This window comes from Thermothelomyces heterothallicus (genome assembly GCF_042370625.1).
Source record: "Thermothelomyces heterothallicus CBS 202.75 unplaced genomic scaffold P884_scaffold_12, whole genome shotgun sequence".
NCBI classification, from domain to species: domain Eukaryota; kingdom Fungi; phylum Ascomycota; class Sordariomycetes; order Sordariales; family Chaetomiaceae; genus Thermothelomyces; species Thermothelomyces heterothallicus.
Window position 1 is genome coordinate 849,545 of NW_027192573.1, and position 20,395 is coordinate 869,939.

At 56.7% G+C, this 20,395-nt stretch overlaps 8 protein-coding genes across 8 annotated transcripts; 4 read left to right on the forward strand and 4 right to left on the reverse strand.

The window, feature by feature from the left end:
- Positions 1-2,609: 2,609 nt before the first annotated feature.
- On the reverse strand, positions 2,610-6,629 carry P884DRAFT_224739 (Lon protease C-terminal proteolytic domain-containing protein). Its single transcript, XM_069439597.1, has 2 exons — positions 3,253-6,629; positions 2,610-3,166 (listed from the first exon to the last, which is right to left on the reverse strand). The coding sequence occupies exons 1-2, from the start codon at positions 6,379-6,381 to the stop codon at positions 3,005-3,007; spliced, it is 3,291 nt and encodes a 1,096-aa protein (XP_069297412.1). The 5' UTR covers positions 6,382-6,629; the 3' UTR covers positions 2,610-3,004.
- Positions 6,630-7,104: 475 nt separating this feature from the next.
- On the forward strand, positions 7,105-8,369 carry P884DRAFT_260130 (uncharacterized protein). Its single transcript, XM_069441411.1, has one exon. It carries the CDS (start codon positions 7,533-7,535, stop codon positions 8,136-8,138), a length of 606 nt encoding a protein of 201 aa, XP_069297413.1. The 5' UTR covers positions 7,105-7,532; the 3' UTR covers positions 8,139-8,369.
- Positions 8,218-8,634, reverse strand: P884DRAFT_26342 (uncharacterized protein). The gene is made up of 2 exons (XM_069441756.1): positions 8,501-8,634; positions 8,218-8,452 (listed from the first exon to the last, which is right to left on the reverse strand). Exons 1-2 carry the CDS (start codon positions 8,570-8,572, stop codon positions 8,297-8,299), a joined length of 228 nt encoding a protein of 75 aa, XP_069297414.1. The 5' UTR covers positions 8,573-8,634; the 3' UTR covers positions 8,218-8,296.
- P884DRAFT_285364 (uncharacterized protein) lies at positions 8,612-9,436 on the reverse strand (the record flags this gene model as incomplete). Its single annotated transcript, XM_069443763.1, has 1 exon — positions 8,612-9,436. The coding sequence occupies one exon, from the start codon at positions 9,434-9,436 to the stop codon at positions 8,612-8,614; it is 825 nt and encodes a 274-aa protein (XP_069297415.1).
- A 351-nt stretch (positions 9,437-9,787) lies between these two features.
- On the forward strand, positions 9,788-10,564 carry P884DRAFT_244309 (mediator complex, subunit Med21; the record flags this gene model as incomplete). Its single annotated transcript, XM_069440364.1, has 3 exons — positions 9,788-9,829; positions 9,905-10,016; positions 10,106-10,564. 3 exons carry the CDS (start codon positions 9,788-9,790, stop codon positions 10,363-10,365), a joined length of 414 nt encoding a protein of 137 aa, XP_069297416.1. The 3' UTR covers positions 10,366-10,564.
- A 127-nt stretch (positions 10,565-10,691) lies between these two features.
- P884DRAFT_277986 (Haloacid dehalogenase-like hydrolase-domain-containing protein) lies at positions 10,692-11,616 on the reverse strand (the record flags this gene model as incomplete). The annotated part of the gene is made up of 4 exons (XM_069443139.1): positions 10,692-10,870; positions 10,944-11,405; positions 11,476-11,504; positions 11,570-11,616. 4 exons carry the CDS (start codon positions 11,614-11,616, stop codon positions 10,692-10,694), a joined length of 717 nt encoding a protein of 238 aa, XP_069297417.1.
- A 575-nt stretch (positions 11,617-12,191) lies between these two features.
- Positions 12,192-15,636, forward strand: P884DRAFT_260133 (uncharacterized protein). Its single transcript, XM_069441412.1, has one exon. The coding sequence runs from the start codon at positions 12,375-12,377 to the stop codon at positions 15,255-15,257; it is 2,883 nt and encodes a 960-aa protein (XP_069297418.1). The 5' UTR covers positions 12,192-12,374; the 3' UTR covers positions 15,258-15,636.
- A 2,291-nt stretch (positions 15,637-17,927) lies between these two features.
- Positions 17,928-19,614, forward strand: P884DRAFT_270118 (delta-9 acyl-CoA desaturase; the record flags this gene model as incomplete). Its single annotated transcript, XM_069442323.1, has 5 exons — positions 17,928-18,036; positions 18,085-18,273; positions 18,337-18,739; positions 18,806-18,940; positions 19,011-19,614. 5 exons carry the CDS (start codon positions 17,928-17,930, stop codon positions 19,612-19,614), a joined length of 1,440 nt encoding a protein of 479 aa, XP_069297419.1.
- Between the last annotated feature and the right edge of the window lie 781 nt (positions 19,615-20,395).

Consider the following 20,395-nt stretch of genomic DNA (forward strand, 5'->3'; position numbering starts at 1 on the left):
GAGAGTCAGACTACGACTCGGCCCATAGTTATTGAGGGTTTGCTCCGCCAACTGCAGCGCTGTTTCAATAGCCCCAGGTTGAGCTCCCCGCAGCGCTCTTGACCACCGTCTGTAGGTTCCTCCTGCATGCTGCACAAGGCAGGAGGAGAATGGGCACAGAGGGATAGCCAGACATCAACGCCCATTCTGCAAAGAGATGGGCAGATGGGGTCAGAGGCCATTGGATTGTGGGGCAGTCGCGGGAGACAGGGGTGCTGGTGGGGAGGTGCAACACGTGTAACAGAATCGATGGGCAGAGGGGTTCCGTTACCGTATCACAACCAACCCTCTGGCCAGAATCAGGCTGTTTCGGCAACCTTGAGACGGGTTCCTGGGCTTATACTGCGTGATGACTTGCGCCATGTCTTTCGACAGCGTAACGGAGCAGCGACTTGGATAGGTAGTCATCTGCTAGATATCTGCCGATACGGACAGAAGCGTAATAATTTTGTATGTTCGGCACGGGTACATGAGGTACCTAATAGGTACCTCCATATCGGCAGACAGCAGTCACTGCATGGCCACACTGGTAGTGTTCCGTGCTTGGAGTGTGAACTTGTGATGGACGAGCATCATTGTTGTCCTGTGTATTTTCTCCTGTTGACTCCTTCCTTCCCCTTCCCGATCCTAGGAGAGCCGAGTCCAGCTGCACTCCACTTACACTACTACTACTATGCGACTTCGGTGTGAACTTGGCCACTGCCCTGCGTAAACGGTGTAGGGGTCAGCCAGGGTCCATCATCTGTACGCACGGGGAACCATGTGCATTTGACTGATCCGCTCACTGGTGCTGCCAGGTCATTTGCTCTCGTGTGCTCTACTTCGTACACTATCTAGCTTATCCGGCTCACTGTCCCAAATCAACACAGAACATAACATTTTCCACAAAGCATAGCCATCAGTTAGGTTAGGGTGTATGTACTGCGCGAATGTGTCGCACAGGGGATCATGAATGGTTTCCCCCCCCTCCCCCCCAAAAAAAAAAAAAATAAAAAAAAAAATTCTAGGGAACCAGCCAGGCTGCGCCCCAATTTCTTCTGAAAGGCACTTGCCAAGGCACTGCCGCCATCTTTCTTCTCTGCGTTCGGCTCTTCCGCGCACGCGTGCAGCCAGTCCCGGCCCGCATGGTCATCGGCGAGAGTTGGGAAGTTGAGCCGCATCACCATTTCCGAACCGAAGTGATGGGTTCCCTGTCTATTCCCGCCCGATCTTGATTCTGCGCCAATGAACAAACGAACCAGTATGTGCTGTACACGCCCAACGGCAGCCCGATCTCGACAGAGCTGGCCGCATCGCTCGACTCGAGTCGCCAGCTGTTGAATAATATCTCTTTCCCAGGCTTTTTGCTACGGGGTCTACAAGTAAGAGTGCCTCGCCAAAACGGGTTCCATCCAGCACGCTCCATCCCACTGCCACAGCTGCCACAGCTGCGAGACGGCAGAGGGCGCAACCCCTCCAGAAAGGCCTCATCACTCACAACCAGTTAGTGTACAGTACCATTACGCTGCATGCAGCCCTGCTGCGGGAGCTGGAACTGTTCGATTCTGCCTTTCAGGGCAGCCCCACGCCGGCCCCGGGAGCAACTAGAGCATTGCTGCCCAAGCGCAACCACAGCAGCCGCAGAACCAATCCCTACTAATCGCCGACGGCATCAGGGCTGCACGAAGCCTACCAGGAAAACAAGGCTGCATGCAGTGGGCCGCTTTTGGCCAATCCATACCAGAGATCTCTTCCACAGGTGCCGCCTGATGTGAGGAGAGATCTTAGGCGCGTGGCAGATCAATAACTGAGCAAGAGCAAAGTATTGGCAGCCGAACGCGAGGTTGGATATCCCGCCTTGATCTGGTCGATCGCTCTAGAGGGAATTTGCTTGTCTTTTTGCACCCGACCGGACCGTATCCGCATGCGCGGAGAGCACCGCAGCTCGTTGTTCGCGTGGTGGGAATTAAACACGGGAAGCTGATCACACAAAGCTGTCTCGGAACGGCTTCCGTTCCTGTGGATTCTTGTGCACACCTGTGCGGTCCGTACTTGAACGAACTCCCATCCATCAGGCAGGCAGGCAATTACAGGACCTCCTCTTGCTCCCCGCTCTCTATCTTGCCGCTGCCTCACGGTGCCTGACAAGGCGGGAAAGAGGCCGAGGGCGAGAGCACTGAAACGTAGTATCACAAACGCCTGCAGCCGCGAGTGAGACGGCTTGCCAGTCAGTGTCAGCAATGACAAGAATTTCGTTGCGATCCGGAAGACACGCTCGACTGGCCCAAAGGACCGCCCACACGATCACGGCTCTTGAGCCATGGCCATGCTTGATGTTGTCGTGTCACAACTGAAACTTGGAAATTCAGGACTAAGCCGGGTCAGCACTTCAGTTGACAAGAGCCAACAACTAGAAGAACATATCAGAATTTGCCTGGGGAGGAGCAAGAGAAGGCTGGACACATGCCAGGTAGTCCCCACCACTGGGTGCGGAGCTGGCCGTCAGTTGTGATTTTGGTGATCGTGGCATTGTATGCTGTACAGTACACCCAAGGAGTGCAACACAGCGAAGCTTACATTACTCATGGCGGAGTGAGGATTTGTATTTTGGCTAGAAGTGTGCGCGTGCACGGCTCCAACCACCGTTCTATGGCCCATGCCCATTCATCACCCTTCCCGTCATCCATATGCCCCCACCACCCCCCCTCTTGTCCTTTCCTTCCCGTGGTTTAACGCCAAGTAATGGGCTCTTATTCTAATTCTACATTCCTCCCTTCGCGGCACTGTGGCTGAGTACGTACTTCTCGGCCCCGCCCTATGGTCTGCCAGTAGGGCAGAGAATCGAGCAGCGGCAGCAGCGAAGCAGCAAGTATCCCGACCCAAGACGTTCGTAATTGGCGTAGGATGGAGGGAAACATTGTCTCGCCTTATCCCCCGATGATGGCATGTGTCTGTTGCCAACCATACTCCTACTACCTGCGGCGCTCTAATCGCTCTTGTCTTCATCTTCGGACTTCTCCCCATCTTCCTTCTTGTTCTCACAGGCCTTGCACCGGTTTGCCTTCTCGCGGTCAAGATTGGGGAAGATCAAGTCAAACACCTCCGAGTACCAACTCGCCGGACGGCCTTCAATGCCTTCCTTGATATTCTGTAGACAGCGTGTTAGCATTCACCGTTACCAACCCAATCATGCACACGCGGGGGGAGGAGTGAGAGTCGACGTGAGATGCATACCTCGGGAAGTTCGAGCCAGTCAGACATGTTGTCTTGCGGGAAAATAATCATCTTGCAGCCCGCGCGCCGCGCCGCCACCGTCTTTTCGCGCAGTCCGCCGATGCGGAGAACCTTGCCCGTCAAGGTCAGCTCGCCGGTCATGGCGACGGTGGGGTCGACCGGAGTGTCAAGGGCCAGCGACAGCAGCGATGTGGCCATGGTGATGCCGGCCGACGGACCGTCCTTCTGCACCGCACCCTCCGGGATGTGGACGTGAATCTTGGCTCTCTCGAGGAAGTGGTTATTTGGGAACTCCCGCGCCATGAGCGACTTGGCGAAAGAGTAGGCAATGGTGGATGATTCCTTCATGACCGTCTTGAGGTTGCCCGTGATCTCGAGCGATGGACGGCTGGACGGCTTCAGGGCGGCCTGGAGAATGGCCTCGACGTACATGGCCGCGCCGCCCAGCTGTGTCCACGCCAGGCCCATTGTGACGCCTGGGGGGGTGACATCGTATAGCCTATCCGAGGTGAAGATCGGTGGGCCGACGTAGTCCTTGAGATTGTCCTTGTCGATAGTGACATGCACGCTCTCGGGGACTTTGAGCGGCTTCCTGGGTTGCTCGACAGTTTCCTTCTCACTTGCTTCTTTGCCGGCCTCTTGGGTCTTGCCCTCCTTCTCCGACTCCTCGAGGGCCGCTTTGCCTTCGTCAGTGAGGGCTTTGTCCTCGGGCAGCGCCTCCTCCCCCAGGTCCTGGACGATCTTCAGCGCCGACTTCCTGTACACCTTTTCAATCTGCTTCTTGAGGTTCCTGACACCGGCCTCCCTGCAATACGATTTAATGAGCTCCTCGATCGCACTCTTGTCGAGCTGCACGTCGACGTCCTTGAGGCCAGCGAGCTCCTGCGCCTGCGGCGCGAGATACCGCTCTGCGATAGCCATCTTCTCATCCGAGACATAGCCGGAGAGTCTGATGACCTCCATACGGTCGAGGAGCGGTCGAGGAATCGTATCGGTCATGTTTGCCGTGCAAACGAAGAGGACCCGGGAAAGGTCGACGGGAACATCCATGTAGTGGTCGAGGAACGAACTGTTCTGCTCGGGATCAAGAAGCTCCAGCAGCGCAGAGGACGGGTCACCCTGATAACCACGCCCGATCTTGTCGATCTCGTCGATCAGGATCAGTGGGTTCTCGGTCTTGCACTTCTTCAGCGCTTGGATAACCCGCCCGGGCAGGGCGCCAACATATGTCCTCCTGTGGCCCTTGATCTCTGCAACGTCGGTGAGACCGCCAACGCTGAACCGGTAGTACTCGCGGTTCAGCGCGCGAGCGATCGATTTACCAATGCTGGTTTTGCCCACGCCGGGGGGGCCAACGAAGCAGAGGATCTTGCCCTCGACCGTTCCGCGCAGCTTGCCCACCGCAATGAATTCCAGAATGCGGTCTTTGACATCCTTGAGACCATAATGATCCTCGTCCAGGACCTTCATGGCGTTCTTGATATCGAAGTTCTCGGCGCTCCTCTGGCCCCAAGGAATCTGGGTGAGCCAGTCCAGGTAGTTCCGAGTGACGTTGAACTCGGACGCGGCCGGCTCCAGGTGTGCCAGCTTGTTAAGCTCTTCGTCAAACACCTTTCGCACCGCTTCAGGCATTGCCAGTTTGTCTGCCTTTTCCTTGAACTTCTCCACCAGCTTATCCTTGCCATCCGATTCAATACCGAGCTCCCGCCGGATGCCCTTCATCTGCTCCATCAACCAGTACTCGCGCTGCCGCTTCGTAATCTTGCTCTCAACGTCCTTGGTGATCTTGGATTGTAGCTGGGCGTTGGCGAGTTCCTTCTTGAGCACCAAGAGCGCCTTGTGCATCCGGTCTTCGACGTTTAGACTCTCCAGGACTTCTTGAAGCTCGGCGGGTTCTCCAGCAGAGACAGCGGCGGCAAAATCAGCGAGCTTCGCGGGCTCCGACATGACGTTGCCGGCCGATTGGCTAATAGAAAACGTAGAGATCTGATCTCTGAACAAGCTGTTCATGCTGGCAACCTCCTTGAATACGTTGACAATCTCGTTCGTGACGGCACGAATCACCTGACTCTTGGGATCGTGTGGCTCCTCGGTGAGGTTCTCGACATTGGCGATGCTGACGGGATACTTCTTCAGGAAGGACGTCACCTCGTACAGCTTCTTTGACGTCTCGTGCTTCGGCTGCTCGACGGCACTCTCCTCGAAACTCGCGACCACGTCTCCCTTCTGATCCGCCTCGTCTGCCGGTCTAGGGACAGCCTCCGGGATCGGTTCTGCGACAGGGGTAGCCTTCGAGGGGCCTGCACCTCCTGGCGGGATCAGCGAAGACAGCCGAATCCTGCGATGGGGGTACAGGATCGCCGTCAGACCGCCGCCCTCGCCGCCCTGTGCGTTCATGGGAAACGCGCTGGTGACCTGGGCGAAGACACCGACATCGTAAACATCATCAGGGCTGCGAATGACGTCGTCGTCGGCATTCTCGTCCTTGAACAGAAAGGCGCCAACGTAGGGTTGTCCACGCTTGAACATCTCAGTTATCGCGGCGGCGACGTTGGGATCCTTGATGGTGATGGCCTTGTAGAATCCGGGAAACAGCGGCCTCTTTGCGATGGGAATTGCTAGGACTTGGGGGTAGATTTCTGGTACCACGGGCTTTGCGAGCGCCTTGTCACCCTTCCGCCCCCGTCTGCCACCACTGGAGCCCGAGTCATCTCCCGCCCCGGACGAGGCGCCGCCAGCAGCACTACCTCTCCCATCCGGTGCCCCTGGCGCCCCCGTGCCGCTGTTGTTCGATGTCGCGTCGGAGCTGGCAGACTTAGACTTCGCTATTTCCTTCTCTTCAGCCTCGGCCTTCTCGAGATTCGCCTTCTTCTCCTCCTCGGAAAGTGGCTCGGTAGCTCCGTCAAAAAAACCTGAGCCCTCTTTCCGCTTGCCTAACGCAGAGTACGTCGAGAACGTTGAGAGCGACGACGGCCACCTACTCCTCGCGGAGCATTGCAGCTGTGGCGCAACGGTCTGTCTCTGTCGTAATGACGCCGGGATAGAGCAGGCGCTCAACCTTCGTGACGGGGTCGAGAAGACGGGACGTGTCGGCGTCGGTAACCGGAGGGCTCGCTGCCGGGGCAGCATTGCGGAAGGGCGAATGTGGTGACCTCGGGGACTGTTTGGTGTCGGAAGTTACGGCTCTCGTCCCAAGCAATCTGGGCTCGGCCTGCTCAAGACGGCGGCAGAAAGGGGAATCTATATGCAGCCAAGTCGGAAAAAGACAATGAAATATCAAATAAATAGTGTACAGATTAGACTGCGCAAAGCAGGTAAGCCTTGGGTCGGGGTGGCTGGAAATTAATGGTAACTCCGCGCACGCCTGGAAAGGTCGGGATACATGGCGACGATGTCTGAATAATGCGACGGGCGGGTTTTCGGCCATGGAAACTGATGGCAGCTGTCCGCCGTCTTGGCGTGAAAGTGCGCGCGCCGACAAGGGTCCTGCAGGGTTGGTGTTCCCCAGCCACAGCCCATGAAAGGTTCCGCCACAGCGTAGGGCCCAGCCTCGGTAAGGTTGCAGGTACGGAGGAATCCGTTTTATTAAGGTATAACCAGTAGTATGTAAGTAACGTTAATGTATGTACATGTACGGATACATATGTGACAGCAGTATGTATACTCCGTAATACACTACTGACCACACTAGCCTCTGGTAGGGCCACAGCAACCTTCTCGTCCCTAATCTACTAGTACTCCGTACACTAGTCCGTACACGGGCTACACTGGTATAGAAGGTCGTGCCCCGCCCCCGCACGAGGTATCTTAACATTGCAGTGGGAAGGTATTCTGCCTCTCCGGTACTTGAACCTGACTTGAGGATATGCCCGAGGTTTGTTTGCGATGCCTGCTTAGTACCTCAAATTGTTGTATGTTTGTTGCCCAAGTCGCATTACGGCCGGCATCCTCCTCGCATATGGCACTTCCTCGCGAAGGAGCTACGTCACCAGACTCAGCTCAAGTTTTAAACGTGTTTTGTATCGAGGGTTCCAAGGGTCGAGAATTACCCCATCTCCACCCCCAGCTTCTCCGTTGTTAACCCTTTCCATCCCAAAACTGACGCTTGGCGGCGGCGCTGTTCACTGTTGGGCTGTACTCCGTACCGAGTCTCGTCACAACGAACAAAAGGCAAATCGCCCTCGTGCATCATCCCGGTTCTCCCAACACGCTGTTTGCGGCTCGTCTCCCTTCTCCCGCCATTCTTCACATATAAGTCAACAACGTCGTTTTTTTTCCACATGGCTTCCCAACCCAGCAAGGACGAGGTTACTTCCAACCTCGCCAAGCTCTCCCTCAAAACAACTGAGCTAGAGACAACACCATCATCAAAGTCACGAACCAAGCCCAGAAAGAAAGACAGCCCAGTAGCAGACAGCTGGGAAGACGAGGTAGACGATGACGACGACGACGACGACGACGCGGCACTAGACACAGAGCAGTCTACGCCGGTGACAACCACCGGTCACGCGGGTACCTCCGCGCCACCGCCAACGCCCATGTCGCCCGTCGCCGGCGCCAGCAAGCAAAGGCCGTTCTCCCCATCCGCCCTCTCCGGTCCGGGGTTCAGCATCCCACCGTTTGACGGCGCCGGCGACTTCTCCCCGCCTTCGTCGGCATCACCGGGCAGCGGGCCATCTCGACGGCCCGAAAAGACGGACGCGGTGGCCCGCCGAATGATTGCTAATGCCCTGGGTATGCGGGCACCTAAGTTGACAGAGGAGCAGCGGGCATATGACCGAGCGGTGCGCGAGAAGGAAAAGAAGAGGAGGGAGCAGGAGAAGGAGAAACAGAGGCTGAGAGAGGAAGAGATTGCCAAGGCGAGACAGGCCATATGGGACGATTGAGGTTTGTCATTGCATATCTCGTGCTCGATATGAGGAGAGCACGACGATGTTCAAAGAGGTGAAGGTGATTGCGAGTCTGCTTTGCGTATGCGGCCAGTTGGTTGGCCATACATTGGCAGGACTGACTTTTCTTGGAATGCTTTCATGTGATATACTTTCTAGGAAGCTGCAGACCCTCGAGGCAAAGAGGCCTTGGGCACTGCTAGGTTGTCCTCAGCCGCAGAACCAGCTACCATAATTGCAATGGTGGCACTGCACAAGAACGTCCTCCTCCGTTCTGGCGTGTCCTGTATTTGCACTCGAGGTAGGTGTAACTGTAATCGTCAGTTGCCGACCGCGCGTTATCGACTTCCCCGACTCACCTGCGCGCTCGAGGCGACATCCTCCTCCAATGCAGTGGTCGCGCGCATTGGTGCCGAAGTCAATTCGATCATTACATTATGATTTTTTAATTTTTTTTTTTTTTTTTTATTTCATCCGGCCCCCTGATTACTTCCCCCAGGCGACAGATATCTCCCTTTCCACGTCAACACCAACTCCTTCCCCCTGGCGCCACCATGCCTCATTCCCACCCCGAACCCCTCTAACCCCTCCTCTTGGGCCATCTGATTCCAGAGAAACTGACCAACCACCCCCTCCCGCGAGCACGCCACATACCCCATCGGCCACCGACTCCTCGCCAGGGCCTCCCGTATCCCTTTGGTGGCGGGCCGCTCCGTCACCAGCAGGCCCAGCACGCCGCGGCGGTCCGCAGCGGCGCGCCAGCCGGCCGGGGCGCCGACGAACGCGCCCTCCAGCTCCCGCACGAGGTGCGGCCCGGGCCGCCGCACGGCCTTGCACTGCGCGAGCACCCTCAGCTGCTGCTGCTGCTGCTGCTGCTGCTGTTGCTGTTCGGCGGAAAAGGGGGGCAAGGACCAGGTGCCGAGCAGGTCGATGCCGCAGTCGGAGGCGCCGCCGACGCGGCGCAGGGACAGGCCGAAGCGGGCGAGGGCGCCGGCGACGGTGTACTCAAAGTGGGTGCCGACGTAGACGGTGGAGGAGGGGTCTAGGTTGGTGCGCGCGGCGTGGGCAAGGAAGCTGGGGAGGTCGGTGTGGTGGGGGGAAGGCGCGGAGGGGTAGATTAGAGGTGGTGAAGAAGGTCGGTGCTGTTGTTCTTGTTGTGGTACGGATTGCTGTGGCTCGGCTGCAGAGCTGGAATCGGGATGCAAGCGGGAAAGATGGGCGGAAGAGAAGGCGCGGAAGAGGGTCGACGGCCGGGATTGAAGGGATCCAACTGGGCGCAAAAGCGAGGCCCGCATTCTGATGGTGTCCGGATTTGCCTCCTCTGTCAGAGGGCCAAGCAACGGAAGCGCGGTTGTGCTGCAGTGATCTCGATATCGGCTTATCGGAGGCTCCAGCCAAGCTTAGATTGCCTGCCGGGATCTAGACTAGTTAACCGCACTGCAGCTCCGCATTGCTTGGCTACTGAGGGCAAGTGGGCAGAGCTTGCCTCCGTACCTTACTTGTCGTCCTGCAGTGGGGTCCACGGACGGCACCCCACAATTCTCGGTCTGGGCCTGTGTGATTGTGATTTGTTCTCTTGCGCAACAACAAGGTCTACAAAACAACAACCAACAAACATCGCGAGTCTTCTCGCGCCTACCTTCAAGATGTCCGACATCCTCACGCAGTTGCAGGAGTCCATGGACTTGGTACGTCCCGCTTTCTCTCCCAGCTCGACCGCTACCTTCCTCTGACCCGACGACCTGACCTGCCGCCGCCTCCAGCTCTGCACCATGTTCATCGCAGGCCTCTACTACGTCGAGCGGCACCACGACCTCGAGCAATTCGGGCCCAACGATAAGATCCCGGACCTCAAAGCCGACCAGGTCAAGGAAGGTGCGTTATCCACGTCGCCAAACTTCGAGGCTCCTCTCGGCATCTCCCCCCCCGAGCACTGACCAGGATACTTTCCCGTCGCCGAACAGTGGACACCCTCGACCCGCAGACGTTCAAGGACGGCCAAGCCGAGATTGCTCGCGACATCATCGTGCAGGCGCAGCGTATCGAGTACCTGGTATCCGAGCTGCCCGGGTTGCAGAACAGCGAGCGCGACCAGTTGAAGATTATAAGCGGGCTAGAAGAGGAAATTGCCGGACTGGAGGCTCAGAGACTGGAGGCAATCAGAGAGAGGGACGAGGTGTTTGGGCAGCTGGATGCGTTGGTGCGGAGTCTGCAGCGGCCTTGAGGCTGCATTTCTATGATTTTCGCGATATGGGAAAAGGGGGGGGGAGGGGAAAAATGGACAGGCTGGCTGGGCTGTTGGTTTGTTTGGGCATGGCGTTTGACATGGTCAGGTTGGGGCACATACAAGGTTCGGATGTGCTTGATTGGGAGTTTGGCGCCGGACCAGGCGGTTGGGATAGATGGTCGGGATGGAGTTCAGGAGTACATACATCTCTCAATGGTCCAGTAACGCCGGATCAGTACCTTGCGGAAAGGCACCGGGTCTATCCAAGAGTGTTCTAGGTCTGTCTATCGGCGGTTGAGCGCTGTAATTCACCCGACTCCCCTTCAGCTACCTTCCGAGGCGCTTCCCTTGAAACACTGCGGGAAGACTGTGCGTAGGTCGTCCAGATGCCTGATCTGGAATTTGCAGGCTGGGGTCTTTGGTGGTTTGACACCGTCCTCGACGAGGTGGGCGACGGTCCACCCGAGTTCCTGCGCCTTTTTGCAATTTTGGTACGAATCATCTGGTTTTTTTGGCTGTCAACGATCGGGATCTACGATAGATTTGCTCAGTCCTCAGGAACCGGGGCTACTCACCGACAAAGAAGCAGTCTTCATATCTCTCCACCCCGGCCTCACGCATCGCCTTCTGGTACATGGCGGGCTGGGGCTTGCAGGTGAAGGGCACGGCGCTGTAGTCGCAGTATGTGACCCCCTCGAAGAACTCCTCGACTTCGAGTAAGCGAACAACTCGCTTGGCGTGGTTGATGTAGGCATTGGTGAAGAGCCACAGCTTGACCTTGCTCCGGTCAATGTCGGCAAGCAGCTTCTTGAGCTCCGGCCGGGGTTTGATGACGTCGTCCAGCGGGAGGGCGTCGTCGACCTTGGCGTTGTAGTCTAGGGGGTCGATCTGATGGTGCCGTACCAGACCCTCAATGGCGAGACCGTAGTTCTGGTAGTATTCCTTGTGTAACCGCACTGCATCATCCCAGGGCAGTGAGAGGTGCGTGGCAAAGTATTTGTCGATGAGATCGGCCATTAGGTCGTGTACCTTGGTGCCTGGTCTATCTCAGCATGCTGTTCCCGCATCCAATGTTGGCACTGTCCCATGGATATCGTGGTAACTCACTCCTCGGATAGAGACAATTGTCAATGTCGCTGCTTCATGTTAGAACCCCCCGGGCGCCCCCCGTCGACTGTTCCTCGTCCTTTCTCACACTCACAAAAAGAAGACTTTGCGGGGGGAAACCCCGTTGGTAGCGCAACCCATATTCCCAACAATGGCGTGTCTAACGCTCGGTATGCAAGAAGCGACTCCTTGATTTCGACCCGATATCTCCCGCTTGCTAGGATAAAATGACCGACTCTTCGACCGCGCCAACTGGGACCAGACGCTTAGTCCATGGACGTTCTGTGTTGTCGTGATGCGTGTCTGAAACAGAGGTGTCTGAAGGCGTAGGCGGCACAGCAACTTCATTTAGCACTCCCGAGGTGCTCCTGATATAGTTATATAAGTGCCTAAGATGTGTTGTCCGTCATGCACATCACTGCCCTCCGCCGTCCATGCCCGAGTCCCTCCGACTCTTGAGCATCGTACTTCACCTTAAAACTGACTCAGACCGACCAGTGGAGGCAGAGACCCACCAACGTACTCCGTAGTACTACCTGATCTAGGTAGGTAAGGTAGGTAGGGCAGTGCGTACTCAAGTACGGATAGACCCAAGCAGGTGCCAACTTGGCTCGTGCACTTACAGTCTTGGCGTTAACCATGCGCGGTTCAAGCTCTTGCTTCGATCCACTTGAACTTTGCTCTTTTTCTCCCAACTTCCGAGCATAGGTCCCATCATCTGTCGACTTGCACGGGAACAGGGCTGCATTCGCCATTGATCCCCCCCACCCAGCCTCGGTTTTGTATATGCTACTCTGCAGCCGTCGATAATTCTCGACCGCCACTGTATTCTGATGGTCTGCTGACGCGCTGGGTCATCGGTTCGAGCGCGCGCTGTTGCACGCCAGGAGCACGTCGTGATGGCTGGGGCATCTGCGGTCGGAGCGGTGGCGGGAGGCGGAGGGTCGGGGCCAGATGCATTGGAAAATGCGTCCCTGATGGCGTCGCTCAGCCCCGATGAGCTTCGTGAAATACGGGAGTACGCAAAGCTGTTGCGATTTCGCGACGAGGTCATTGCCGGCTCGCATCCTCGCATCAAACCATCCCATCTCTCGGGGAAAGCCGCCCAGGGCCAGAAACCGCCTTCCGCTCCCGTAGGGACGACTGCTTCGCAGCCAGCTGCTGCCAAAAGAGCCGTGGTCAGCGACCGTTCGGTGATTGACAGTTCCCAGTCCCGGCAAACAAACAAGCAGCAAGCGCAGCTCGCCGTGGCGTCTGACGTCCCTGGTCTTGGGACGCTGTCGGGCACTTCCAGCAATGCGCAGGCAGCTGCTTCGGGGAAGCCCGAGATCAATCCTGTGCTCTTGAAGAAGTCTGACGACTTGATCAAGGCCGAGATCCAGCTGCAGAGACAGCGGGTGGAACGCAGCCTCAAGGAAGAACTCGAGCAGCGCCGTGGAGCTACCAAGGCGTCCGAGCAGCTGGCTGAGCTTGACGTGGCTGACATTCTGGCGAAGGCCATGTCAATGGCCCTCGCGAGTCCGCATCCGCAGTCTACTGATGACACAGCTGCTAACGTATCAGCGTCCAACGATTCTGCTGATGATGACACTTTCTACTCTAGCCGGCATGACACTCCGGAATCCAATATGGTGTCGCGACTTCCCAACGAGTCCGAAGACGAAGAGATGCGAGAGGGTTCGCCCTACGAGCCCGAACTCGATTTCGATCCCGTCGTTCCGCAAGCCCAGCCTGCTACGACGTCCGCGCCGGTCGGTCCCAGTGCTGCTCCTTCCCAAGCCCAACAGCCATCAAACCCGCCCATGCCCGTCCCAGCAGCAGCTTCAACAGTTGGAGAAACGGTACCTGGTTTGTCGGTGGGCACCGGGACCTCTTCCACAAGGGTGTCCGCGCCACAGGCGCCGGATGCTACCAATGCAGGACAGGGCAACTCAGGAGGGCGCTTGGAAGAGTCGGGCAAGGCTGAAAGCTCGCAGTTGAGCCGTTCGTATGACCTGTCCCGGGTGAACGAGCAATCGCTCGGCCAAGCTGCGATTCGTGAGCCACCCCTGGTTCGTGGCCATGATCTCTCCCCTCTCGCACCCCAGCCTACCCACGTTTTGCCGCCAGCAATTGCCAAGGAGCCGCAACCGAGCGCCCCTGAGCCTAACCACGGGCCTCAAGCTGCCCCTGCGCAGGTCGCTGCCTTGAGGAAACAGCCCTCCAACGGCTCGAGCCCAGAGAGCTCGCCGCATAGTAGCAAAGCCGCCGAGAAGAAGAAGAACAAGAAGAAAAAGAGAAAGGCCGACAGGCTTGCTGCTGACACTGCGGCTGCCTCTCCGTACATCAAGCCGGAGCCGCGTTCTCCTTCTCCATTAACGCCTCAGTTGTCTCGCCCAAGCAAGCGCCAGAGGTACTCGCAGCAACAGCCGGTAGAGATACGCGATGATGAGCCTAGGTATGAACAACCGATGCCAGTCGAGGAAGGCTACCAAGAGCGCTACCAGCCCAGGGTTGTCAGGCAGGAACGAGTCGTGGGTTACGAGAGAGCTGATGGGTATCGCGCTCTCCGCGACGAAGAGCCCATTCTCGTTACCTCACCTAGGTACGAGAGGGTCTACTACGATGATTACAGAGCCCCGCCGCCCCCGCCCTCCCATGGTTACCCGGCCGGCCCGGAGCCGGCTCAGTATGTCTCTAGGGAAGTACGTACCGTACGGCCTCCCGCTCGCGTTGCCGAGGGCCCATATGAAGACGGGACGACTTACTACCGCGATGTTCGTGCTGCCTCGAGGACGAGCGTTCGTGTCCCAGCATACCCTGAGCGTTCGCAGTCGCCCACTGGCTATGAGCGGCCTCCCGCAGCGATGCCACCTCCCAGGCCGGCTCCGCGTCGCATCTATGTCGACGCGTTTGGTCGTGAGTACCTGGAGCCGGTCCGCTCAGCTACCGTCATTCGAGAAGAGGTGGCAGATTCCAGAGGTTCTTATGAGCGACCACTGCCTCCCCGCGCCGTCTCCCGCCGGCCCGAACCGCTTGACGATGAAGCCGTGTTCTACCACCCGACTTCACCGACGTATGCAGCTCCCAGGCGTGTGATTACGCAGCCAGAGTACTCCTACCGCGAGACCGCCGGCCCGAGCAACGCCTTGGCCCTACCGCCAGCAGATTATCCGCCGGCCCGTCAGGAGCCTCCAAGGGAGTACATGGCCCGCTCTGCGAGCGTTCGGGCCCCTGTGGATCCTGTGCGCTACGATGTGCCCACCGCTTATGAGCGGGTACCGCCTCCTGTCGATCGCCAGGCCCCCGCGAGAGAGTTCTACCGTGCCGGTAGCCTTCGCCCAGCAGCAGGACCATCAGCAGCGGAAGGTCATTCATACCCCCGCTACGAAGCACCTTCGTCCTATGAGGTGCCGCCGCCCGGGCGTGACTACCCACCTCCCCCCGTGCGCTCAGCCAGCGTGCGCCCTCCCCCTCCTGGTGATCCGGCGGATGGCCGATACGAACCGCCAATGGACTACACTGCGTCATCGAGTGGGAGGAGGTTAGAGTATGCTCACCCGGCGGGTTATAGCCAGTACCAGCAGGATGGGAGGAGAGAAACAATGCCGCCGCCGCCGCCAGCGAGGGCGTATAGTGTTGCACCTGGGGATGCTCCTGGGCAAGCGGTGAGGAGAGAGTATCATCCTGGGGCACAGCACCCTGTGGAGAGATACTACGGGCCTCCGGGACGGGGAAGAGAGGATGAGGAGGTAGTGTTTGTGGAGAGAGGCCCGCCGGTAGTAACGGAGGGTTACCGGTAGTCCCTGCAGATGGGAGAAGGCAAGGGCAGGTGCGGAGCAAAAGTCAGGATTGGTGAGTTTGAGGCGACATGTCCTCGATCTACACCACCTTTCCGAAAGGCCTAGGTAGTCGTCCTGTGAGACCTGGAGGTTGAGGTTGTCGGGAGGACGTCGCACATTGTATCGTAATAATGGATGCGATCATGCCGCGTAGATGGATGGGAGTCTGGGACCCACAGCTCACTCCGGCTGCTTCGATGGCTTACCACGACGTTGTGTCATGTCACATGGCAAGCCTTGGTCAGGCCTGCGCATATAAATAGCAAGTACATCGTGTTTTGTCGGTTGCTCCATGCACACTGCAGATAGCAGAAGCTCGTGGTTGACGCGTTCTTTCGGTCCCAAAAACACCTCTTCTTCCCAATAATGCTGTTGTAAAGCTTTTATGGCCCACTGGCTATGTCTCTCCAATCTTCCCGTCATGGTTGCCTACAATTTGACCGAGTACCTCTTCAGGTTCCACGATTCACTTCAGAAGAAACCGCCTGTGTTGCTGTACCAAGAAACGGCGCAATCAATGGGGCAATCAGCATGGTTCAATGGCCCCCCCAGTCGTTCGACTCATACCCTAATTACTCCATATAATTGCTTCCCCAATGTCCTCCGTAATCAAGGACAGCTTGCAAGTCTGATGATAATACGCATCTCCATCCGATTCTCGTTCCATGTGACGTAAGCAAGAACCGGAATTACAACCCCGTTGAGTGCGGGACACAGTTGACCCTCCAAGAATCTCAACCTATCTGGTTAGAACGAGGAACAAGGGGAAGGTCCGGATTCGGTTGTTTTGTTTGCTTAAAACAGCCACCGTAAAATGCGTTTGTCTGCCGTCGCCGTAAGAAACGAAAAGAACGCAAGCTTCATTGCCCGCAGGACACCTGCCGCTTTAGAACCGGTTATCCAGAGAGTCGTAGCGTAGTTAATGGGATATAGCCACCACTGGCGAATGTGTTGCGAAGCAGTCCTAGGCTGTGTCCGGCGTACCTAGTGTACACTAGTGTAATGTACACTAATCCGTAGTGTAGTGTGGGTCGTGAGCTGATCGGGTATCGTTGGACCCGTTTCCCAACAACAGATCGCCCCCCACGCCGACCGGGTGGGTCTGGTACGGGCCGGTGTGGAGTTCTCGGCTTGGGTTTTCGAGAACAGGTGTTTCATGTGTGTGTACAATATGTGTGTGTACAGTATGTGTGTGTACAGTATGTGTGTGTACAGTATGTGTGTGTACAGTATGTGTGTGTACAATATGTGTGTGTCTAGGTAGGCAACCCGCGTCTAACATGAATGTCGACGAACCTGGGATGATGATGATGAAAAATGACTTTAATAGTGTAGTGTATGCAAAGTGGGCACACAGCGTCTTGTCGCCGTTGAGCTGGGTGGAACACTGTCCAAACATAGGTCCTACGGATACAGGTGGTATATATATGTACTGTACCCGCATTAACTAGAGCCTTGCTTCATCAATCACCCCCTGCGAGGCTGAAGCAACACCGACTTTAAAATGAGGAGATATACTCCGTACAATGTAGGACGTTTACAACTTGTTAATCCAGAATCGGTGTTCCGTGCGCTCGGGACGGCCGGGAGATGCGGTGGCTTTAAAACGTGGCATCGCCACACGGCAAGTAGCGAGCCAGGCGCAGGAACACCCGCCCAGCCGGCGAGGGGGGCTACCTCGCAAAACGGGAGTAAGCGCCATCTCCATACTCGGCCTCTCTGTAGTAATCTCATCTCAGAGTGCAAACGTTAGAGACAACTTGGCTTGCATGTGATCCCGAAAAAAAATAATTATCCAGAATGTGGAGAACCCCTGCAGTCACGGCGGCAGTCACAGAATTGTCACCATTCACCATCCCCATCGCAGGAAGAAGATGGAACGGAGCTCCCGTCTCTTGGTCCTTTTCCCAGAAGCTTGGGGATGCGACTAGGTGGGGTTTTCTTGGGCCCACTGCAAGCTGCTGCTCGTGGCTCTGATAAACTGAACCAATCAAAATTGCCATAGCCTTAACAGGGTTTCCCAGATAGGACAGCGCCTCCCCAACAGTTTACTCAACAATTCCGGCCGGAACAACGGCTGAAAGCCAAATCCGCCTCTTTGCGCGCTGGGAAACGCAGTTTTTGATGCCATGGCGTGTTGCACATGCTTCGCTCGGCCGAGGCCGAACGACTCTCCTGACAGTGAGCCGAGAAACCGTTCGCTCCGGCCTGCCGAACTGTTTCTCATTGGTGAGAGTGTTTCGAGATCCCAACGGGTGATGTGGCAGCCTGGAACAGTTTGATTCTGGTTGAAAAGTCAAACGTCACTCATTGTCCAATTGAAGTGCCTATCATTGTTGAACCCTTAATAAGTTCGCCTTCCACGCACTCACGCAAGCGGGCTGTGTTCCCCGTAACACCTGGACCTTCCTTCCCTCCCAACCACCCAGGGATCCCCGCTCCGACTCATTTTCTCCTTCCCGTATAAACCTCGCCTGGCCACTCCCTCTTGTTCACCTCACACTCCTCTCCAAAGCCTCGTCGATCGAGCGTAGCAACCGAGTCGACAGTTGTTCATCGTGTCGACACCAACACAACCTCCACCTCGACCGTACGACGTCGTGTTGAACGGCTTCCTCATATCCCCTCGCCATGGCGTCGTCCTCGTCTGAGGTGCCGGTGCCCCAGGCCGAGAGCTTTCCGGACGGCAGGACCGACTACATTCCCCTGCGGAAGAAGAACTACGATGCCCGCAAACCTCGTGAGTCGCCTCCGTCACGCGCAGACCGGTTGACTGTATACTAACCAGCGCCTGCTGCAGACATCACCGAGCAGCCGATAACGTGGTCCAACTGGTACAAACACGTTAACTGGTTGAACACGTATTTCATCATCATCGTCCCCTTGATCGGCCTGATTTCCGCGTACTGGATCGAGCTGCAATTCAAGACGGCGATGTTCGCTGTGGCCTATTACTTCTTCGCCGGTCTGGGAATCAGTAGGTTCACTCTCGGAATGTTTCGACCGGGAGGGGTCTGACCCGACTAACACGTACTTCCAGCCGCCGGTTACCATCGTCTGTGGGCTCACTCGAGCTACAAAGCGACGCTTCCTCTCAAGATTTTCCTCGCCGCTGGTGGTTCCGCAGCGGTCGAGGGCAGCGCTCGCTGGTGGTCTAGCCTCCACCGCTCGCATCACCGCTACACCGACACGGACAAGGATCCCTACTCGGTCCGCAAGGGCCTGCTCTACAGCCATATTGGATGGATGGTTATGAAGCAGAACCCTCGCCGTATCGGCCGCACCGATATCACCGACCTGAACGAGGACCCGGTTGTCGTGTGGCAGCATCGCAACTACCTCAAGTGCGTCGTGACTATGGCCCTGATCGTGCCTACGCTTGTCTGCGGCCTTGGCTGGGGTGATTACTTGGGTGGCTTCGTCTATGGCGGTATCCTGCGAATGTGAGTTCACAGCTCCTCCCCCCGGCCCAGTCAATCCGAAAAGCAACTAGTGCTGACCATTACCAGCTTCTTCATTCAGCAGGCCACCTTCTGCGTCAATAGCTTGGCCCACTGGCTCGGCGACCAGCCTTTTGACGACCGCAACTCACCGAGAGACCATGTGATCACGGCTCTCGTTACCCTTGGCGAGGGCTACCACAAGTATGTTTCCACCCTGACTCTCTCTTCATGCGTGTTTGAAGATTCTCCTGCTGACTTTACGGATTTTCAGCTTCCACCACGAGTTCCCCAGCGATTTCCGTAACGCTATTGAGTGGTGGCAGTACGACCCCACCAAGTGGTTTATCTGGACCATGAAGCTGCTCGGCCTCGCCTACAACCTCAAGACCTTTCCCCAGAACGAGATCGAGAAGGGCCGTGTGCAGCAGCTGCAGAAGAAGCTCGACCAGAAGCGCGCCACCCTCGATTGGGGTAAACCCCTTGAGAGTCTCCCCGTCATCAGCTGGGACGATTTCGTGGAGCAGTCGAAGAACGGCAAGGCGTGGATCGCTGTCGCTGGTGTCATTCACGACGTCGGGAAGTTCATTGCTGATCACCCCGGTGGCAAGGCTTTGATCTCGTCGGCCATCGGCAAGGATGCCACCGCCGTCTTCAACGGCGGTGTCTACAACCACTCCAACGCCGCCCACAACTTGCTGTCCACCATGAGAGTCGGTGTATTGAGGGGCGGCTGCGAGGTCGAGATTTGGAAGCGCGCTCAGTCGGAGAACAAGGATGTGAACCCGGTTACCGATTCCTCCGGTCAACGCATTGTTCGCGCCGGCGACCAGGTCACCCGCGTCAATCGCCCTATTCCCACGGCAGACACTGCTTAAGCGGCTCACCTTGTGTGACTCGAGAGCAACGACGGTGTCACTTTCCTGACTTGTTATATCCGTCAGTTGCTGAGGTACGGGCTAGCGTTGCCTGGTCTCTCGGGTTCATATCGTTGTGGCGGCACATGTTGTCATCAGTAATGAAGAAACAAAAGCAGGGCACTCTTATGCTTTGCGTCTTTTTGGGCGTTATGTGTCAATGGGTAAAGGTTGGGGGTTTCATTCATGGCGCGGTGTGGGCATCGGACTGGTATGGTTTCAGTAGCATTATTATTACCTCAACAAGACTTAACAGAGACTCGGCTACAAAAACAAAAATACGCTTGTCACTCCCTCAGATGGCGGTTCCTCGACGTCTTGGCCATTAGGTGGCGCCTCTGTGTTCTGCTCTTTTAGTGGTTGTGGTTCCGAGCATAATTATCTCCTCCAGATAGCCGTGGCGGTGTGTGCATAAACCCCAAGCCATCCTCGTCGGTCACCAGTTTCTCGAATGGATACGGTTCCCGGACGCGGGGTGCTGCCACTGGCTTGCCAGGTGTTGACTAATGCAGGGGCAATTCGCAATGTTCTTGATTGGGACATCCATTCATTCAGTTCTTTACTTTCTGTTCCTCGTTTGCCGGGTAATTATACTGCCCCTCCACTTTAACAAACTCGTCTACATTTGCAAAGCTCCTTCATGACTTCAAGAGGGATGTTGGTGGCCCGGATTGCAAAAGCATGTCAAGAAAAGCGTGAGAACTCTGAGGCAGCAAAAGTAGTATACCCAACCCCCAAGGGA

Excerpts from the sequence above, each read along its gene's own strand:
- P884DRAFT_224739 (XM_069439597.1), bottom strand. The coding sequence starts at position 6,381 with ATGCTGCCCCGGCAGCGAGCCCTCCGGTTACCGACGCCGACACGTCCC. Across the intron at positions 3,167-3,252 it reads ACTGGCTCGAACTTCCCGAG|AATATCAAGGAAGGCATTGA; the intron begins GTATGCATCTCA and ends CGCTGTCTACAG.
- P884DRAFT_260130 (XM_069441411.1), top strand. The coding sequence starts at position 7,533 with ATGGCTTCCCAACCCAGCAAGGACGAGGTTACTTCCAACCTCGCCAAG.
- P884DRAFT_26342 (XM_069441756.1), bottom strand. The coding sequence starts at position 8,572 with ATGATCGAATTGACTTCGGCACCAATGCGCGCGACCACTGCATTGGAG. Across the intron at positions 8,453-8,500 it reads ATGTCGCCTCGAGCGCGCAG|TTACACCTACCTCGAGTGCA; the intron begins GTGAGTCGGGGA and ends TGACGATTACAG.
- P884DRAFT_260133 (XM_069441412.1), top strand. The coding sequence starts at position 12,375 with ATGGCTGGGGCATCTGCGGTCGGAGCGGTGGCGGGAGGCGGAGGGTCG.